Source organism: Sorex fumeus, unplaced genomic scaffold (assembly GCF_029834395.1).
Source record: "Sorex fumeus unplaced genomic scaffold, SorFum_2.1 ptg000095l, whole genome shotgun sequence".
NCBI lineage: Eukaryota > Metazoa > Chordata > Mammalia > Eulipotyphla > Soricidae > Sorex > Sorex fumeus.
In genome coordinates, this window is record NW_026606152.1 from 12,275,591 (window position 1) to 12,296,079 (window position 20,489).

Genomic DNA, 20,489 nt, shown 5'->3' on the forward strand with positions numbered 1-20,489 from the left:
TCCTCTCCTGGGAGGATCCTCCAAACACCCTTTATTTGGTGCTCCCTTCTCTATCTGAACTGCGCTTTCCCCTAGAATACCCGGCTGGCCTCTAAGCTATAGAGTAATCCTCCTGGTGTTGATCTCAGCTATTCTTGGGTATTAATCTCATATTTTGTTATTTTATATCCCCCAGATGAATGTAATCTTTCTATGTCTATCCCTCTCTTTCTGACTCATTTCGCTTAGCATGATACTTTCCATATTGTACCACTTGTATGTAAATTTCATGACTTCATCTTTTCTAACAGCTACATAGTACTCCATTGTGTAGATGTACCAAAGTTTCTTTAACCAGTCATCTGTTTTTGGGCACTCAGGTTTTTTCCAGATTCTGTCTATTGTAAAGAGTGATGCAATGAACAAACAAGTGCAGATGTCACTTCAACGATACATTTTTGCCTCTCTGGGATATATTCCCAGGAGTGGTATTGCTGGGTCAAATGGGAGCTCAATTTCTAATTTTTTGAGAATCGTCCATACTGTTCTCCAAAAGGGCTGAATCAGTCGGCATTCCCACCAACAGTGAAGGAGTGTTCCTTTCTCGCCACATCCATGCCAGAATAGGTTGCTTTTGTTTTTTTGGATGTGGGTCATGACATCTCTGAGGTGTGAGATGGTATCTCATTGTGGTTTTGATCTGCATCTCCCTGATGATTAATGATGTAGAGCATTTTCTCATGTGCTTTTTTGCCATTCAGATTTCTTCTTTGAGAAAGTTTCTGTTCATTTCATTGCCCCCTTTTTTGATGGGGTTGGATATTTTCTTCTTGTGGAGTTCAACCAGTATTTTGTATATCCTTGATATCAACCCCCTTGTTGGATGTGTATTTAGCGAATATCCTTTCTCATGCTGTAGACTGTCTTTGTATTTTGGTCACTGTTTCTTTTGAGGTGCAGAAGCTTCTTAGATTAAGATAGTCCCATTTATCTATCTCTGTTTTCACTTGCTCGGCCAGTGGCTGACATCTTTGAAGATACCATTAGCTTCAATGTCATGGAGGGTTTTGCCAACTTTGTCTTCAATGTACCTTACAGTTTCTAGTCTGATGTTGAGGTCTTTAATTCATTTTTATCTTACTTTTGTACATGGTGTTAGGCAGAGTTCTGAGCCCATTTGTTTGCATGTAGCCGTCCAGTTTTGCCAGCACAATTTATTAAAGAGGCTTTCCTTACTCCACTTCACATTACTTGCACCTTTATCAAAGATTAGATGATCATATGATTGAGGGGAGATGTCAGTGTATTCAACCCTGTTCCATTGGTCTGCAACTCTGCCTTTGTTCCAGTACCATGCTGTTTTAATTATTACTGTTTTGTAATAGAGTTTGAAGTTAGGGAGGTTGATTCCTCCCATTTTCTTTTTTCTAATAATTGCTTTAGCTATTCGTGGGGGCTTATTGTTCCATATAAATTTCAGAAGTGTTTCCTCCATTTCTTTGAAAAATGTCAGGGGTATCCTTATAGGGATTGCATTGAATTTGTACAATGCTTTGGGAAGTATTACCATTTTGACAATATTAAGTCTCCCGACCCATGAGCAGGAGATATCGTTCCATTTCCTCATGTCCTCTTTTATTTCCTGAAGTAGTGTTTTGTAGTTTTCTTTATACAGGTCCTTTACTTCCTTAGTTAAGCTGATTCCTAGGTACTTGATTTTCTGGGGCCCAATTGTGAACAGGATTGTTTTTTTTTTCATGTCGCTTTCTTCTCTCTCAATGTTTGCGTATAGGAAAGCCATGGACTTTTGGCTATTGATTTTATAGCCTGCAACTTTACTATACAAGTATATTGTTTCTAGGAGTTTCTTGGTCGAGATTATAGGGTTCTCTAAGTATAGTATCATATCATCTGCAAATAGTGAGAGCTTGATTTCTTCCTTTCCTACCTGAATGCCCTTAATATCTTTTTCTTGCCTAATCGCTATTGCAAGTACTTCCAGTACTGTATTGAACAGCAGTGGAGAGAGTGGGCATCCTTGTCTCGTCCCTTATTTTAGAGGGAAGGCTCTCAGTTTTTCCTCATTGAGGATGATGCTTGCTGTGTAAAACCCATTTTTTAAAGTATGAAGATGACTCAAAGGGTTGAATGCAAAAATAAGGGGGTTGTATGCTATGCATGCAGGACCCCTAGATTCAATCTCAGGACTGCCTGGTTCTCCAGGCACTGCTAGGAGTCGTCCCAAAGCAAATAAAGTTGTGCTTGTTTATGCTAGTGATGAGTAAATTCTAATAAGGACTCCACATTAAATCTTGTGTCTTCCATCCTCCTTGATTGTGCCTAAGACTTTGATTTGCTTCTTGTCAATAAAATATGATTAAGATGGCAGGATTCCTTATTCTATCTGCTGATCCTCTCTATTCATTTTGCAAACTAATTGAAACTGTATGATAAAAAATATGATAACCCAGAAACTTTGAATCAATCTCTTAGTATTATTTGTATTCTTCTGGAAAGAATTAGATCAGTAATTCTTTTTTTTTTGATTTTCAGTAAAACCCTAATTGAAATTTCTGGTTTATATGCTACTCATAATGAAGTAAAATTAACCCAGGGGTTACAGTAAGAATATGTACCAATTTAATATTTTCTTTTTAAGATAATGTATTATTAAACCTGAGTTTGAAGAAGAAAGATAAACCTTGGGTAGAGAGGGTGTTCATTATCCCTGGTTCAATGATACAAATCCTATTATTACCGGTGTCTAGAAATGCAGATAGCACAGTAATTTTAGCTTTCATATCATGGATAGTCCTTCAGTTTTCCTTCTTACTTTAACTTTTCTATGAATTATTTAAACATACTTTAATAATTTAGCAATAAAGCATAATAATTGCATAGTGTTTTAGGCTAGAGCTCTTACAGTGTCAAGTAATATTTGTCATCTTAAACTAGAAATCTAACCCAGATTCCTCTTTTGTAGGCTATTATCATAATAAAAAAGGTGTTCCAGATGTACATGAGTCTACGTGATTCTCTTTTCTACTAATATACAGTCAAGGATCTTTGTAGCGTATTTTTATCACAAATTCTAACAAAAGCATGTTCTAATTGTAAAATTTATTCTGATCCACTAATCTGTTTCATCTGTCTAAAGAAAAATCCTACTTTATAACTAGTGTAGTATAATGCAAAGAATACTACCTTGGAGTTCAAACTATAATAATATTGTAAATTAGAACTACATTTAATTTATTATTTTCTGATAAGCTTGAGATAGCACAGTGGTAGGGCATTTGCCTTGCGCGCAGCCAGCCTGGCCAAGCCAGGTTCGATTCCTCTGCCCCTCTTGCGGAGCTCGCCAAGCTACTGAGAGTATCTAACGGGCGTGGCAAAGCCTGGCAAGCTACCCATGAAGTATTCAATATGCCAAATACAGTTACAACAAGTCTCAAAATGGAGACGTTACTGCGCTCAAGCAATATATTTTCAGATATTCTGATAATATACTTTCTGTCACTGTCACTGTCCTTCTGTTGTTCATCAATTTGCTTGAGCGGGCCCAGTAACATTGTGAGACTTGTTACTGTCTTTGGCATATTGAATACGTCACGGGTAGCTTGCCAGGCTTTGCCGTGTGGGCGAGATACTCTCTGTAGCTTGCGGGCTCTTTGAGAGGGGTGAAGGAATCGAATCCGGCTCAGCTGGGGTGACTGCACGCAAGGCAAATGCCCTACCACTGTGCTATCGCTCCAGCCCAATATATTTTCAATATATATTATTTTGAAAATAATAATATATTATTTTCACAATCATACACACAAAAGTATGATTGTGTTTATTTGTATTGATTTAAGCATGGCGAAAAGTTTTGAAATAATTTGTTTAAAGTTTTTCTTTCCTTTACTCTATTTTTAGCATAAAATGAAAGTACCCATAAAACTGTTAAACTTTTGATTACAAAAGCAACGTAGAAAAATCACACTAAAACAAAACTCAACATTCTCCAAAGGTGAACTTTGGATTTCCAAGGAGGTTTTGTAGATAATAGCAACATGAGCAGGGAGTTACAACTACAACTGAAACACATTTTTCACCAATGTTATATGGCCATATTATTGAAACTGTATACAGCTGTTAAACATTGAAGTCAGTCCAATTTCAATTATTTTATTTTCCCAAAATATGGAATAACATAACTTTATAGATGGTCAGATGTAATCTCTAAAATAGAGATACATTTGTTGATGGATATTACTTTTATATCTTGAGTTAACTGTTGGAATGGTGAACATGTTTCTCTATGCTGAGTTTCATCATTGACATTCCATTAAATAATCTAAAACTGTAAGAGATGGAGTTAAGTCTTGCTTAACTGTCTCTCTTGGTCCTGTTAAAATCCTGTAATGTCTCAGAAGCATTGTACAAATTCTCTAATACACTTGGATCAAGCCCATTCTTGAATTGGTCTACACTATATTGTATCTATTACAGTATATACTTTTATGTCAGAGAAACCTTGTGGGGTAGGAGCCAGTAGTCTGCATATTTCTTTAAGCCCAACCACAGCATCGTATCAGTTATTAGGGATTACTTGTGGCTCTGTGCTCAGGGAATCATTCTTGGCAGTGCTTGGGGGAATGTGGTGCCAACCCAGGCCGTAACCAAATCCTTTTCCCCCAAAATAAATAAAACCAACAGTGATATGAGAAATCTGGAACTAGGTGAGAATGTACACTTTTATCAACATTTTTTAATAAAGTTTTGGAAGTCTTAGCTAGATGAATTAGGCAATAAAAGGTAACGGCAATTCAAATTGAAAAAGAAGTAAAACTATTACTAATTATCAGAAGACAAAATAATATACATAGATATTATTTTGGTACCTCAAGGACTGTACCAAAAAAGTACTAGAAATAATTGAGGTTAGTAAAGTGGACATATACAAAATAGATACACATAAGTCTTTGATTTCAATATCTAAGCAATGAATTAGAGAAATGGAAATTAAGGAAATAATCCCCTTTGGCCAGAATGATAGTATAACAGACAAGGTACTTACCTTGCATGCATTCAGGCAGGGTTTGATCCCCCGTACTGCACTCCACATGGTCTCCCACCTGTGTCTTGAGTGATCCCTGAGCACAAAGCTAGGGTTAAATTCTGAGAACTGCCTGGTGTGCCCATGCTTCCAAATATGGAAACAAATTGTGTGCTGTAGCACTGTAGCACTGTCCTCCCATTGTTCATCAATTTGCTCGAGCGGGCACCAGTAACGTCTCACAACAAATTGTGAGACTTGTTGTTACTGTTTTTGGCATATCGAATATATCATGGGTAACTTGCCAGGCTTTGCCGTGCAGGCGAGATACTCTCAGTAGTTTGCCAGGCTCTCCAAGAAGGGTAGAGGAATCAAACTCGGGTTGGCCATGTTGGCTGCGTGCAAGGCAAACGCCCTACCTGCTGTGCTATCGCTGCAGCCCAACTGTGTGCTAAGAACTATAAAACAATGAGAATTTTTTAATTAAGAAATGAAGACTGGAGAGATAGTACAATGGGTAGTGCACTTACCTTGCACATGGACCAACTCGAGTTTGATCCCTGGCACCCCACGTGATCTCCCAAGCTCACCAGGAGTGCAGAGAAAGCACTGACCATTGCCCGGTGTGGCAAATAAAAAAAGAGAAATATTCAAGCATTGGAAATTCGAATAAATTAGTATGTCAATTCTTCCCAAATTGATATTATATTAAACTCAATGCCAAAAACATCCTAGCAAATTTTGTATATTTAACAAAATATTTCCAAAATACATATTCAAAGGCAAATAAACTAGAACAAAGTATTATAAAGATTTTATTTATATTCTGCTATTTATTATATTGTTAATGATGGTTTCTGGTGCACACAATTCCAACACCACATCCATTCCAACACGTGTACCCACGTTCCTTTCCCAAGAACCCTAACATCTCTCCCTTTAACCCCCAATCAACTCAATTACGTGAATCAGTTCTCCAGTTCTGTTGCCTTTAGCTCTTTGTTGCTACCTTGCTCTGGATCTGTCCCTTTCTTTGTGATGACTTTACTCAACACAATATCCTCTATCCAGTTGCTATAAATTACGTTTGTTCTTTGAGCTGTGGAATATTCCTTTGTGTATATATACCACATCTTCTTTTTTATATATCATCTTTTTGATCCATTCATCCGTAGTTGGGCATTTGGGTTGTTTCTGTATTTTGACTATTGTACTAAGTGCTGTGAACATAGGTGTGCACATATCCTTTCGAGCTGATGGTATTGTATTTCGGGGATAGATGCCAAGAAGTGGTATTGTTGGGACTTATATTCCTATCTCTCCATAGAGACTGACCCAGATGACAATTATATCAACAATAGGATCCTTTCTCATGACAATATCACCAACAATGGCTATTTCCAGATTTTTTATATGTACTGTTCTCATTTGCACAAAATTATATCTCATTTTTTTATTTGCATTTTCCTATTCATGAGTAATGATAAGCACTTTTTCACACGCCTGTTGGTCATCCATATGGCTTCTTTGGGAAAATATCTGTTCATCTCCTTGCCCCATTTGTGGATAGAGTAGTTAGGTTTTATGGTTGTAGTTTTATAAGTGATTTATAGATCTTGGATACCAACCAACACTTGATATATTGTATGCAAATATTTTCTACCATTCAGTACATTTTCTTTTTTTATTATAGCTTGAGTTTCTTTAGAAGTGCATAAAAGAAAAATTTATTTTATATGATTCCATTTATATAAACTGCTGATAATATAAACTCATACACATAGCCAGTAGAATAGTGAGTGCAAGGTTTGGAAGCAAGGAAACGGAGAGTGATTATCTACATGTCACAGAATTTTAGTGTGGAAAGATACAAAAAGTTCCAAAGGTGAATGGTGTATATATTGTTCACCTCCAGAAACCACTTCTTTCATTTTTACTTAAATATTTTAAAAATAGTAATCAAAATTTTTTTCCTTAACATGGTAGGTTTTATTTCTTACATGTAGGCTCCTACGTGTTTTTAAATGAAATTATTCTTAAAATCATATGCATTTTCTAAATAAAGCAAACATTGTTTTCTTATAAAATTTAATAAAACTTTGGCAAAAAAGAATTAAAGTTTGACATAGACTTTTAAGGAGAAAGTGAAAAGAGTGATGATAGCAAATCATACATATATAATTTAAGCCTATCCATTAAAAATAAAAAAGGAAAGCAACAAAACAATTAATTTCTCTTTTTTTTTCACAGACTGGAATGGGCCACTTACGTGTTACAAAAGATGGACTTCGCTTGGAAGGCGAATCCGAATTTTTATTCCCACTGTATGCTAAAGAAATACACTCCAGAATGGTAAGAAGGTGATAAAATATTTACATTGTGTATTGTGAATAATATGTAATAGTTGAATCGATAAATTCAATGTTTCAGAAACAATGTCTTAGCTTTATGTGTGCATCTGTCCATCATACACTCTTTAGGAAAAACTTGGCTATTAGGTTGTAAAACTTATCTCTATCTCTATTGCATTCTAACTAGCTTTGTTTTCCTGTGCTTTAATTGGTGACCTCAGCAATTTAGTCTATAATAAACATTAGCAATATAAAAAATAACCCAGGCTTCTTTTTAATAGTACATATATATTTTTTAAATATACTTACTTTGAGATCTTTTAAAATTTCTGAGAAGCTTGGGAAAAAATTAGTTTCATTTGATGTTTTGTATTGAATATACTAATTACAGTGATTACATAGTAGTATTATTCTGTAGGTGATGCCTTCAGGGTCAGGGGAATGAGACCCATTGTAATTACTGGTTTCAGCTACAAAGATAATGTTTATGAGAAACAGCCTCATTCCTGACGTTCCATTCGCTCTCAATGAAACGATCATCTCCGAATGCAACAGTTATGTGTACCTAGGTCAAGAATTTAACATGACAAATGACCTGGCACCTGAGTTGCGCAGGAGGAAGAGAGCAGCTTGGAGCACCTTCAAGAGCGTTGAAGAAATAGCTAAGAGGATGAAGAACCTCCGGCTCCAAGCACATCTCTTTGATTCCACTGTTCTTCCTGTATTAACATATGTCTCAGAGACCTGGGCCTTATGCAAACAGGATGAGAATGCTATTCGGGTCTCTCAAAGAGGAATCAAAAGAGCTATGCTTGGAGTATCACGTTTCACCCAAATGAGAGAAAGAATCCGGAGTTCAGACCTCCGTCAATGATCAAGAATCAATAAACGCTGTCTTGTTTGCCAAGGCATCAAAAATCAGATGGGCTGGACACGTAATTCGATTTGGAGACGACCGCTGAACTAGAGCCATTACCGACTGGATTCTACGGGACATCAAAAAACTGCATGGCCGCCCACCTACCAGATGGTCAGACTTCTTTGTCAAGACCCTGAACAATCGGTTTGAGGCTCTTCGTGTTCCTAGAACGAACAGACGCCATCGGGCTACACTAGCACGCGACAGGGACAAATGGAAACGTTACTGGAGCCTGCTCGAGCAAATCAATGATTAGCGGGAAGTCAAATGATCAGGTGATCAAGTGATTATTCTGTAGGAGCTCTCCCTGAAAAGTTAAATATCATTACTAAATAATTGTGTGGGTTTGAAAGTAAATCTGCCTCCAATATATATAGACATATGTAGAGGCCAACAGACTCATAGAAAAAAAATGCTCATCATCTCTGATTATCAGAGAAATAAAAAAAAATGAGATCAGTCATATAAATGAGAATGCTCTATATTTTTATTTTTAAAAGAGTTGATGGAATGTGGAGAAAAAGGAAGCCTCTTTCTCTGAGGGTGGGAATGTAATCTAGTTTAGCCTCTATAAAGTATATAAATTTTGCCAACAATTGAAAATAGCACCACCATCTGATCCAGCAGTTTGATACCTACGTATCTATCCAAAAAACATAAAAAACTAATTAAAAAATATACATATCTTTACTCATCACAATGCTATTTATAAGAGCCAAAAAACCTGAAAACAACCTAATGTTCAATTATAGATAGTGACTAAAGAAATTGTGCCATATATATGCAATGTCTGATGAAAACAAGTCTACAGATTCTGACAATAGAACCTAGATTACCACGGAATGAGGCAGGAAGTGAGGAGAAAAAGTCATCAGTGTGAGGAGTCACAGACACTTTGATGGTGGAGTGATATAGCAATATTATGCTCCTAAAATATAAAAATTTTTTCACTCTTGTAAAAATTTTTCATATTGAAATTACAAATTTTAAAAATCTAAATAAAACCCTAACTCAATATTATCTTTATAAAATTTAAAACCAGTGGAGCCAAACATGTAAGTATTGTAGAATGTTACATTTTTCTTATGTTATGCTATGAACCTCAGAGTAGAGAGAATTATTTTTGCTAGATATTATGTGGCATTATCTAAATAAAATGTTAAAGCTTCATCCAATTAAATCTTAAAAGTTACATGATAAGTACATTCCAATGTACTATTTTTTTTTCTGGATATGAAAGGATATGTTAGCATCTCCTACAAGCATACAAAGTACCAGCCACTATCAGGGTATCAGAAAGGAGACAAAGGCCAACCACTGAGAAACACAGTCTTATAAAAGGGAAATTACACTCCTAAAGTAGACACATGAACAGTTATCAAATTTTACTCCCAATGATAAAAGTGTGCATCATGCAACTTAGAAATAGAATGCAGAAAAAATATCCTAAGGAAGCCCAGGTAATTACTAAGCACTACAATGTTACTTCTGAGAATATCTCAGTCAACAGTTGGAGCAAAAATCTAACCTGCATTATTATAGGCTAATATCTATATGAACCTGAGTTATTGAACATATTGACTAATAAGTTACATTAGGGTATTTCAGTTTATTAAATATCCCTGCCATATGGAACAAGGGGGGTTAATACAAGCTCTAATAAAAAGTAAATCAAATATGAATAAAGAATTTAAATATTAGAACTTAATCTTTTCTACACTCTCCCCGAGTTATGTTAGCTCATTCTCTAATATACTTTTAGGGAGTAATATTAGTAGAAAAGCATGGTGATTGAAATCAGTGATTAGATCATAGAAGCATTAATATTTTTAAGTTATCATAATTTCTCATCTTCAATACAGTTTTTATTTAAAACCAGGGGTAAAAATTTTACAAAATATTTTAGATACATGTATAAAACTCTCATAATATTACATTAATGGCACATAAGTCAATATAAAAAATTATAGAAATGTTTAGAATAATTTACATTATAACAGCATTAAATTATTTTGTAACTAATATGACTTTCAAAAATAATGGGATTCATTGAAAAATTATTACTCTCATAACTGTCTTTTCTTTCAAAGATGACTTTAAATGAATTTTATACAGAATTGATTTATGAATCTACAAAGTTTCACACAACTCATTTATATTGCTAGACTGAGAGAATTCATTATTAATATAATTTAACATGGTACTTGACTTCTAGTTTTCAAAGTGAATATATAAAATTCTATCACGACTATGCCTTCAATTCATAATTTAAACCCGTCCATCTACCTGCTCAACTTTGATATATGGTGATATCTGATCAAAACATAAAGGTCATCTTCTAAAACGCACTGTTAACCTAAATAAAATGAGGGCGAGGAGGTTGCTGGAGCATATGCTTTGTATGCAGGAGGTTTGGTGTTGATCCAAACAGCATGGTCTCTCAGGCACTGCCAGAACTACTCCAAAAGATCAAGCTGGGAGTGTCTCCTGATCCCCACTGGGTAAGACTCCAAAACCAAAATGAAATGAAATAGGAACACAAACAGTTGTATAGCTTTACTAAAGATGATTGCTATCAAATTTCACAGCCTTCAAAAGTGTGAAGGGTAGCTTACAGGCAAAATCCTGTAAGTTCTGGAATGAAACAAAGGCCAATAAGGTGTCTACTTGAATGGATTTAAGCTTAGCCCCACTGCATGAGATAACAACAAAAGACAGGAAAGTTTCATCTACTAACCAGGCTTGAATCAAGTTACGTTGTTACGTATCTGTAGATACATAAAGACGAAAGATGTCATACCAAGGTCAGAGAGGTAGTTCAATGGGTAGGACACTTGCCTCACATGTGGTTGATCCCTGATGTGATTCCTCCCCCCGCCCCACCGTAGTCCCCTAAAATACCCCCAGGAGTGATCCCTCAGCACAGAGCCAGGAGTTAGTCTTTGAGCACTACTGTGCAAAGACCCAAACCAAGCACTGTAGCACTGTCCTCCCATTGTTCATCAATTTGCTCGAGTGGGCACCAGTAACATCTCCATTGTGAGACTTGTTGTTATAATTGTTGGCATACCAACTATGTCACGGGTAGCTTGCCAGGCTTTGCTGTGCAGGCGGAATGCTCTCGGTATCTTGCCAGCCTCTCCAAGAGGGGCAGAGGAATCGAACCTGGGTCGGCCACGTGCAAGGCAAATGCCCTACCCGCTATGCTATTGCTCCGGCCCAATCTTAGCTCTTTTCATTATTTACAATTTAAATCGTAGTTGTACTTCATCTGCGATCATTTCATAAATTGCAAGGGAAGAAGTAGCAGCAGGAGAAGGTGCATTTCTTACATGAAGAATATGATTTCCAATATACCTAAATCCTCATCAAATATAAAATCTTCTACTAGATTTCCATTTTTATCCAAAGATTGGGCTCTTATTCCAGCTGTACCTCTTTTGATATCACTGAGAGCAATTTCAGGGATAAAAAGATTCATACCAGGGCTCAACAAACACTAAAGACAATAGACTTGAAACACCATTATAAGACTGAAAACCCCCAATATCTTTACAGAAATAATGCTAAAATTTTAAATCTTAGTTGTACTTCATCTGCGATCATTTCATAAATTGCAAGGGAAGAAGTAACAGCAGGAGAAGGTGCATTTCTTACATGAAGAATGTGATTTTCAATATCCCCAAAGTCCTCATCAAATATAAAATCTTCTACTAGATTTCCATCCTAGAGATGTGCCAAAATTAAAATATACACACACAGAAAGCCTGAGCTGAAGTTTCAATCCACATGAGGAAAATTTCACCTAAAAAAGTTTATCTCTGGGAAAAACTGGGCCAAAACTACATTGAATCACAATAGCACTGTAGCACTGCCCTCCCGTTTTTTGATTTGCTTGAATGGGCACCAGTAACATCTCCATTGTGAGACTTGTTGATACTGTTTTTGGCATATCGAATATGCCATGGGGAGCTTGCCAGGCTCTGCCATGTGGGCGGGATACTCTCAGTAGCTTGCTGGGCTCTCCGAGAAGGACGGAGGAATCGAACCCGGTTTGGCCCCATGCAAGGCAAATGCCCTACCCACTGTGCTATCGCTTCAACCTGTATCAAAATAGCATATAAATTTTCTCAAAATACTTTTTGAATTAAAATAAATTTTGCTAACTTATTTAAATAGAGATACTAAATTAAATATTACCAATAAAAATAACATCCAACCCTATAAAAATAGTCTATCTAAAAGTGACTCAAAAAAACACACTTAAAAATTTCAGAGATAAAGCTATTATAAGTAGCTTTTCTTAGAACATCAAAATTGTAAAATTTGTATAAGTAGTATAAGACAGAAATAATAGAGAATATAGTTAACCTCTCATTGCATAATTTAAAGTACTGTCCTCCTGTTGTTCATCCATTTGCTCGAGTGGGTACCAGTAACATCTCCATTGTGAGACTTGTTACTATTTTTGGCATATTGAATACACCACGGGGAGCTTGCCAGGCTCTTCTGTGTGACTCTACTACTCTCAGTAGCTTGCCAGGATCTCCAAGAGGGATGGAGGAATCAAACTCAGGTCGGCATAATTTAAAAGCTTGTTTAAATACTCCATCATTGATAACATTGACAAAGAATGCGATCAACTGGTTCAGCACCTCCATGATTGTGTGAGGAACATCGAGAGAGAAAGCCACAAAAAGACGCCTGTCTTCAAAAACTCTCGAGCTCATTGGCCAACGTGGCTGGGCGCAAGCCTCAGGCAACTACAAGCTAATGTCCAAGCTCGCAAAGCAGTGCAGAGAAGTAAGTGATAAAGGAAGACCTTAAAGAGAGAGTAGTGCTGGCTGATGCGACAGAAGATGGGAAAAGCATTTGCAACTCCTGCCTGTCCTTCGCCAACTACAAGACCAAGATGACTGCCCTCCAATATCCTGATGGATCTATCACATCTTCCATAAGGGCAATGGAGAACATTATCCATGACTTCTACTCGGATCTCATTGATAGCCATGTCCACTTGCTCACATACCAAATTCCACAGGATGGATATATCTTTCCCAATGTTCTCCCTTCCAAAATCCGACAAGCCATTTCATCAGTAAAGAAGTGAACAGCACCCGGCCCAGACAAGGTCAGACCCGAACACCTGAAGAATCTGCCATCAGTACTTATCAATACACAGGCTCGGCTCTTCACACACTACCTGTCTGAATGCAAGGTTCTATCCCAATGGAAAACCAGCAGGACTGTTCTACTGTACAAGAAGGAAGACATCCACGACATTGGCAACTATTGCCGGATCTGCCTGGTGTCCGTTATCTACAAGCTGTTCACTTGAGTCATCCTGAATAGGATTGTCAGAACACTAGATAAAGGACAACCATGCAAGCAAGTGGGGTTTCGAAAAGGATTCAGCACAATCGACCATATCCACACAATAACCAAGTTCATTGAGGTTTTTCGGGAGTTGAAATGGCGCTCTGTCTAACGTTCATTGATGTGCACAGTGAAAACTTAAGATCTTTCCCTTTAGGAACGAATTTAACAACATTGTAAAAACTGCACATAGGTAACATAAACCCATGAGAAAAGAATATTTTATGGAAGAAGTTAATATATTTACTCCCTTACCATTATACACAAAATGTTTACATAATGTTAGTCACCAATATATAGGACTGTAGCTATGATCTATGACTGTGAAGAAATTGTTTTTTATGCATTCTAAATCTATTTCATATAAGTCCACAGTTTGTGACTACGTAGAAATTATCTTATATAAACCCTAAACTAATACATGAAGAAAAAGATATTGCCATTTGTAACATATATCCCTAATTGGGTGAATCTCTTTCTAGGACACATCACTCCTTCTGCAGTCAACTCAGAATGTGACGGTCAATGCACGGAACTCTGAAGGGGAGGTCACAGGCAGACTGAAAGTGGGTGAGTCCAACTTGACCTCAGGGATTTGCAATTTTGTGGTCCACAAATAATTGTGCTGAATGGGTCAGTGTGTGTTTTACTCTTATGGAAATCAGAGTTATTTATGAACAATCAAAACACGAATTTTCTAAATACCATTCACATGCAAAGAAATGACAAAGGTAATTAAAAATCTTTTCCAAGGACAAAACTCCCTACCAGATGGGCTCACTTGTGACTTCTAGCAAATCTTCAAAGAAGACTTACTTCTCAAAATCTTCCAAAATATTGAAGAAACATGAATTCTTCCTAACAGCTTCTATGAAGCAAATTTTACACTAATACTTGAAGCAGGTATGGATACCACTAATAAAGAGGATTTCAGGAAAACTTCCCTAAAGAACATCAACACAAAATCCTCAACAAAATCTTAGAAAAACGAATATAAAATTTCATAAAAGATCACACACCACAATCAAGTGGAATTCATCCCAGGGATGTGGGAGTGATTTTAATATGTAAATCAATTAATGTAGGGCTGGAGTGATCACACAGCAGATAGGGCATTTTCCTTGCACACAGCCAACCTGGGTTCAATTCCCAGCATCCAATATTGTCCCCCAGCACCACCAGGAGTAATTCCTGAGTGCAGAGCCAGGAGTAACCTCTGTGCATTGCTGGGTGTGACACAAAAAAAAATCAATTAATGTAATATATCTTATCAATGAAAGGAAAGATGAAAGTCATGTGATCATACCAATTGATTTAAGGAAATCTTGGCAGAACCCTGGCAGCTGGAAACCTCCAGAACCCAGCCTCAGCCACACTCAAGTCCACTCTCCACACGCTCAGACAAGCCTCATCCATAAAGGAACCAACAGAGGAACCCAGGTATGTGGGACCTGTGGCTGAGATCTCCAAGACTGCTCAGATTGGGACTGGGCCTCCTCCACCCAGATCCCCAGTTTTCCAGTAGCTTGCAGCCACGTCCTCAAACTGCCCCCAGCACCATGTAATCTCACCAACGGCCAAGGTCCAGAGACTATAAAAAAAAGTTCCCAGAAGAGAGTGATGCAGTTTTTCCCGGAGCTCAAGGCTGATACTCTAGCCCATTGATGTACTTAAAGCAGCACACATGTGTTTGGCTTTAACATACTTGCTTGTATTCTCTTATATACAGGCTTAAAGTGCCTCAGAATGAAATCAACAACCTTTACACACTTCCTTCTTATTGTGGTCAGAAGATGATTTCTGGTCGGATGGGTGTTTGAATATTATCTGTAATGAACTATTGTGAACTACTTTATGAAAATAAAATGTATAAAAATTGGGAAAAAATCTTTTAATAAAGTAGAACATCTGTTCATGATTTTAAAAAGAACTCAATAAAATAGATATAATACCACACCAGTTAGAATGGCATTTATCAGCATCTGAACAAACCATGTTGGCAGGGATGTGGCAAAAAATAACTATTGGTGGGAATGTTCTGTGGTTCAGTCTTTATAGGAAACAGTCTGGAGATTTTTCTCCAAAAGTAAGACTCGATCTTCCTTATTATCAACAATTACACTTCTTGGCATCTATCCCAAAATACAAAAGCATTAATTCAAAAATATGTATGCATTTATATTCTCATTGCAACACCAGTACAATCAATAGCCAGGATATGTAAAAATTCAAATATCTAAAAAGTGAATGAATAAATAGAGAAGTTACAATTAATATGAATGGCTACAATGGAATACTTTATAAATGCAAGAAAAGATGGAATCTTGCATTTTGCTGCAACTTTGATGCAACTGAAAAATATTCTGTGAAGCAAAATAAGAGGAAGGAAAACAAATATTGGGTGAACTTCCTCATCTATGGTATACAGAGAAATAAAACAGGAGAATAGACAGTACTAAATGCTTATAAATCTTTGGTCTTGGATTGCAAAACTGAAATTTTCAGGCAGGTGGAGAGTGGGAAAGTTTAGAAGGGGATAAGCTAAAAGCAATACGAGCCAATTAACTGAGGATCACTTTGGTGATGCTGAGTTACATAAAAATCATAATCGTTAACACTATTGTAAACATATTTCCTAAACTATGATATATAAGAAATAAAGTCATTCTATAATGCTTAAGGGTTTCATACAAGACAATATTATACTTGATCACTTGATATCCCGTTACTCATCGATTTGCTCAAGTAGGGGCAGGAACGTCTCCATTCATTCCTGTTGCATGCTAGCGTAGCCCAATGGCATCTGCTCGTTCTAGGATCATGAAGAGCCTCAAACCAATCATTCAGGGTCTTGACGAAGAAGTCTGACCATCTCATAGGTGGGCATCCATGCGATCTTTTGACATCCCATGGAATCCAGTTGGTAATGGCTCTAGTCCAGCTATCATCTCTAAATCTCATTACATGTCCAGCCCATCTGATTTTAGATGCCTTGGCAAACGAGACAGTGTCCCTGATTCTTGAACATTGACTGAAGTCGGAACTCCAGATTCTTTCTCTCATTTGAGTGAAGCATGATACTCCAAGCATAGCTCTTTCAATTCCTCTTTGAGAGACCCGAATAGCGTTCTCATCCAGTTTGCGTAGGACCCAGGTCTCTGAGACACATGTTAATGCAGGAGGAACAGTGGAATCGAAGACATGTACTCGGAGCTGGAGGTTCTTCATCCTCTTAGTTATTTCTTTGACACTCTTGAAGGCATTCCAAGCCACTCTCTTCCTCCTGCACAACTCAGGTGCCAAGTTATTCGTCATGTTGACTTCTCGACCTAGGTACACATACTGTTGCATTCGGAGATGTTTGTTCCGTTGAGAGTGAATGGAACGTCAGGAACAAGACTGTTTCTCATGAACATTGTCTTTGTGAGATTTATCTGTAATTCGACCTTTCCACACTCATGGTCGAAGTCAGTCAGCATTTGTGCCACTTGGCTGATGTTGGTGTTATTAGAACGGTCAGCAAAGCGGAGGTGGTGTAGTTCCCGACCATCTATCTTCACTCCCATTTCTTCCCACTCCAGTCATCATATGATCTTCTCGAGGGTGGCACTGAAGAGTTTAGGTGAAATACTATCACCTTGCCGAACCCCTCTCTTGTCATCGATGATCACTTCTTTGTAGAATGGTAGATCCTGGTAGTGAATCCATAATACAGCTCACAGAGGATCTTGATGTATTGAGTTTGAATGCCCTGATTGACTAGGGCTTCGATGACCGCTTCCATCTTAACAGAATCAAAGGCCTTCTTTAAATCAATGAACGTTAGACAGAGAAGCATCTTGAACTCTCGAGAACCCTCAGTGAGCTTGGTTATTGTGTGGATATGGTCGATGTTATACTAATTAACATATATACACCAAAGGACAGCAGAAATATATAATGCAATTACTATGAATCTAAACTGTAGTACCTACAGCAATACAACAACCATTAAGTTTTTTAATTTATTGAGATAACATTGTTTTGTGGTTATATAAAATTTTTATATCAGTATCTAGGGCTATAGTGTGGCCACCACTATCAAGTGTCAGTATTCTTGGACAAAATTCCATGTACCCTTCTCTGTGCAGTTCCCTAAGATCTGCAGCCAAAGAGTTATAGTTCTCAATGTACAAAACTTTCACTTCCTTAATTAAGTTGATTCTTAGATATTTAAGTATTTTGTGAAAAAGGTAGGGATAACAGGGATCAAACCAAAGTTTACAGTTTACCACTAAGCTATAAAGGATATGTATCCTGTAATTCTTTTCAACGTATTTATAAATGGGATCTTTAAAATTTCTTTTACCTGTAGTTTGTTTGCACATTGAAATGCAGCAAATTTTTGTTGATTTTGTCGCCTGCCATTTTAATATTTGTCTATTGCTTCTCAATGTTCTTATGTGCTTTATGGTTTTAGATGATACTATCATGCCATATCCAAATAGTGATAGTTCTACTCTTTTTCTTGCCTAATTTCTTTAGTTTCTATACGACTTCTACTATTATGTTGAAAGAAAGTGGTGAGAGTGACATTCTTATACTGTGCCTGATTTTAGAGGAAAAACTCTCATGTTTTTAACCATTGAATATTATGTGAGTGGGCTTCTAATATTTGACCTTTACTATGTTAAGATATACTCTTTCCATCCCCATTTTATTGACAAATTTCCTTTTGTCATTAATCAAAAACTTTTATTAATGATTTGGATCAAAAGCTTTGTTTTTATTATTGTAATCATATGGCTTTATCTTTTATTGTTGAGGTGTATTACACTAGTTTATTTGCATATGTTGGTACATTTTTGAATCCCTATAATGAATCCTACTTACTCATGATTTATGATTCTTTCAGTGTATTGTTGGATTCAGTCTACTAAGATTTTGTGGAGAATTCTTTCATATATCTTCATCAGAGTTGTGAATCTGTTCTTGCTATTTTTCTGACTACCCCTCTACTTTTGGTATCAGGCTATGTGTACCTGATAAAAATTATTTGGCACTTTCTTTTTCTTTTTTATTATTTTTTTATTTTATAGAGTGTTCACAATATTTGATTGCATTTAATATTCAAGCACCAATCCCACAACCATTACACCTTCCTACTACCATATTTGGGGTGTTTCCATCATGAACCCCAATTCCTGCCCCAAAACAGAATTGGAATAATATAATATTTCCATTTAAGGTTGGTTGCCTCCTACTTTGAATGCCATCAAATATGGTGCGGTACTCTTGGACTATGGGTAAAGTGTGTCCAATGAAATGCTTCGAGACTTTGAATGCAGATTCGGGATCCAGGGAAAGGTTCACTTGTGGGTGAGGCTCAGCCTAAGCATGTGGATAGTGACTGTGATCAGGGCAGCAATTGGGTTCTGGAGGATTTTGGCTGCTGGGGCTTGGTCCTTTGGGACAGAGAGGGGCCTCACCCATCCCCCTCTGGGGTACCCCAAGTGAAACAGCCTGGTGTGGGTTCCTGCAGCCTGGTTATGGTGAGTGTCATGTGGCTCCCTTCTGGGAGAGAAGAACGTGTCTCTTCGTTTTTCTTGAAGTTTTTATATAAACTTGAGAAGAATACATAAAAGACATTTTTAACATAAGGTAGAACTCAATTGTGAAACAATGGTCATATGTCTTATTTGGGGGAAAAACGTTTGATTAGTTTCAATTTCTTTGTTTATAGTTTACATGTTTCTGTTTTATATTTCCACCAATTTTCATCTTGTAACATTTTTATTACGATGGGACCTGGGAGCAGAGATCCTCTGCCTGCTTCCCCCGTCTCCAGTGATTCATAAGCCACTCCCTGAAGGATCCAGATAATCTCCTCATTGGCCACCCTACAAAACCCACGGCTGCTTCTCCTGGAAGGGAGCATAAGATGAGGCCCCCATAACCACGCCACCAGACTCCACACCAGGCTGTTTTCACTCAAGGCTCCCCAGAGGGGGGTAGGTAAGAGCCCTCTCAGCCCCAAAAGACCCAGCCCTGGCAGCTGACCTCCACTACCCAAAAGCCACCATGCTCCAGGCCACTTTCCACATGCTCAGGCTGAGCCTCACATCTGAGTGAACATATTCCTGGATCACGCAGCCACAAAAGTAGCCACACGACACATCATAAGATACTCCCTACCCATTTTCCACAATTACCACACCATATTTGATGGGGTTCAAAGTACAGTAGGTAACAAATCATAGAGGGAAATATATATATACATATATATACATATATATATATATATATATATATATATATACAGAGAACCTGTCAAGCTACTGAGAGTATCCTGCCCACACGGCAGAGCCTGGCAAGCTACCTGTGGCATATTCAGTATGCCAAGAACAGTAACAAAAACGGTTCTCATTTCCCTGACCCTGAAAAAGCTTCCATTACAGCAGTGTCAGGAAGGACAAGTAAGGACAGGCTGCTAAAATCTCAGGGCTGGGATGAATGGAGACTTTACTGGCACTCACTCAAGTAAATCAGATGAACAGTGGGTGATACAGTGATACAGTAAACATTTTTATTAAGTGGACTCATTTCTCTCATTTGCAATATAACAATGATCACAATTTCACTTTTGTCCATCTGTTTTCTGATAATTCGATTTGCTATTTGTTGTAAAAAGCAATATGAAGCAAATTTTTTGTGCCTGCTGAAGGGGGCACATATGGGTGGTAGGCAGGAAACTGGGGATGTTGGTGGAGGGAAGGCCACACTGGTAGTTTTAGAACATTGCACACCTGAAATAACTGCATGATAAATAACTTTGTAAAACCTG

At 37.3% G+C, this 20,489-nt stretch overlaps 1 protein-coding gene across 3 annotated transcripts in view; it reads left to right on the plus strand.

Moving 5' to 3' along the window:
• Window positions 1-20,489, plus strand: part of SGCG (sarcoglycan gamma) — a 112,974-nt gene that overhangs the window by 66,153 nt on the left and 26,332 nt on the right. For all 3 annotated transcript variants that reach the window (XM_056133051.1, XM_056133052.1, XM_056133053.1), the window contains exons 3-4: window positions 7,271-7,372; window positions 14,149-14,236. In XM_056133051.1, the coding sequence (XP_055989026.1) occupies window positions 7,271-7,372; window positions 14,149-14,236 (190 nt within the window). The remainder of the gene's footprint in view (window positions 1-7,270; window positions 7,373-14,148; window positions 14,237-20,489) is intronic.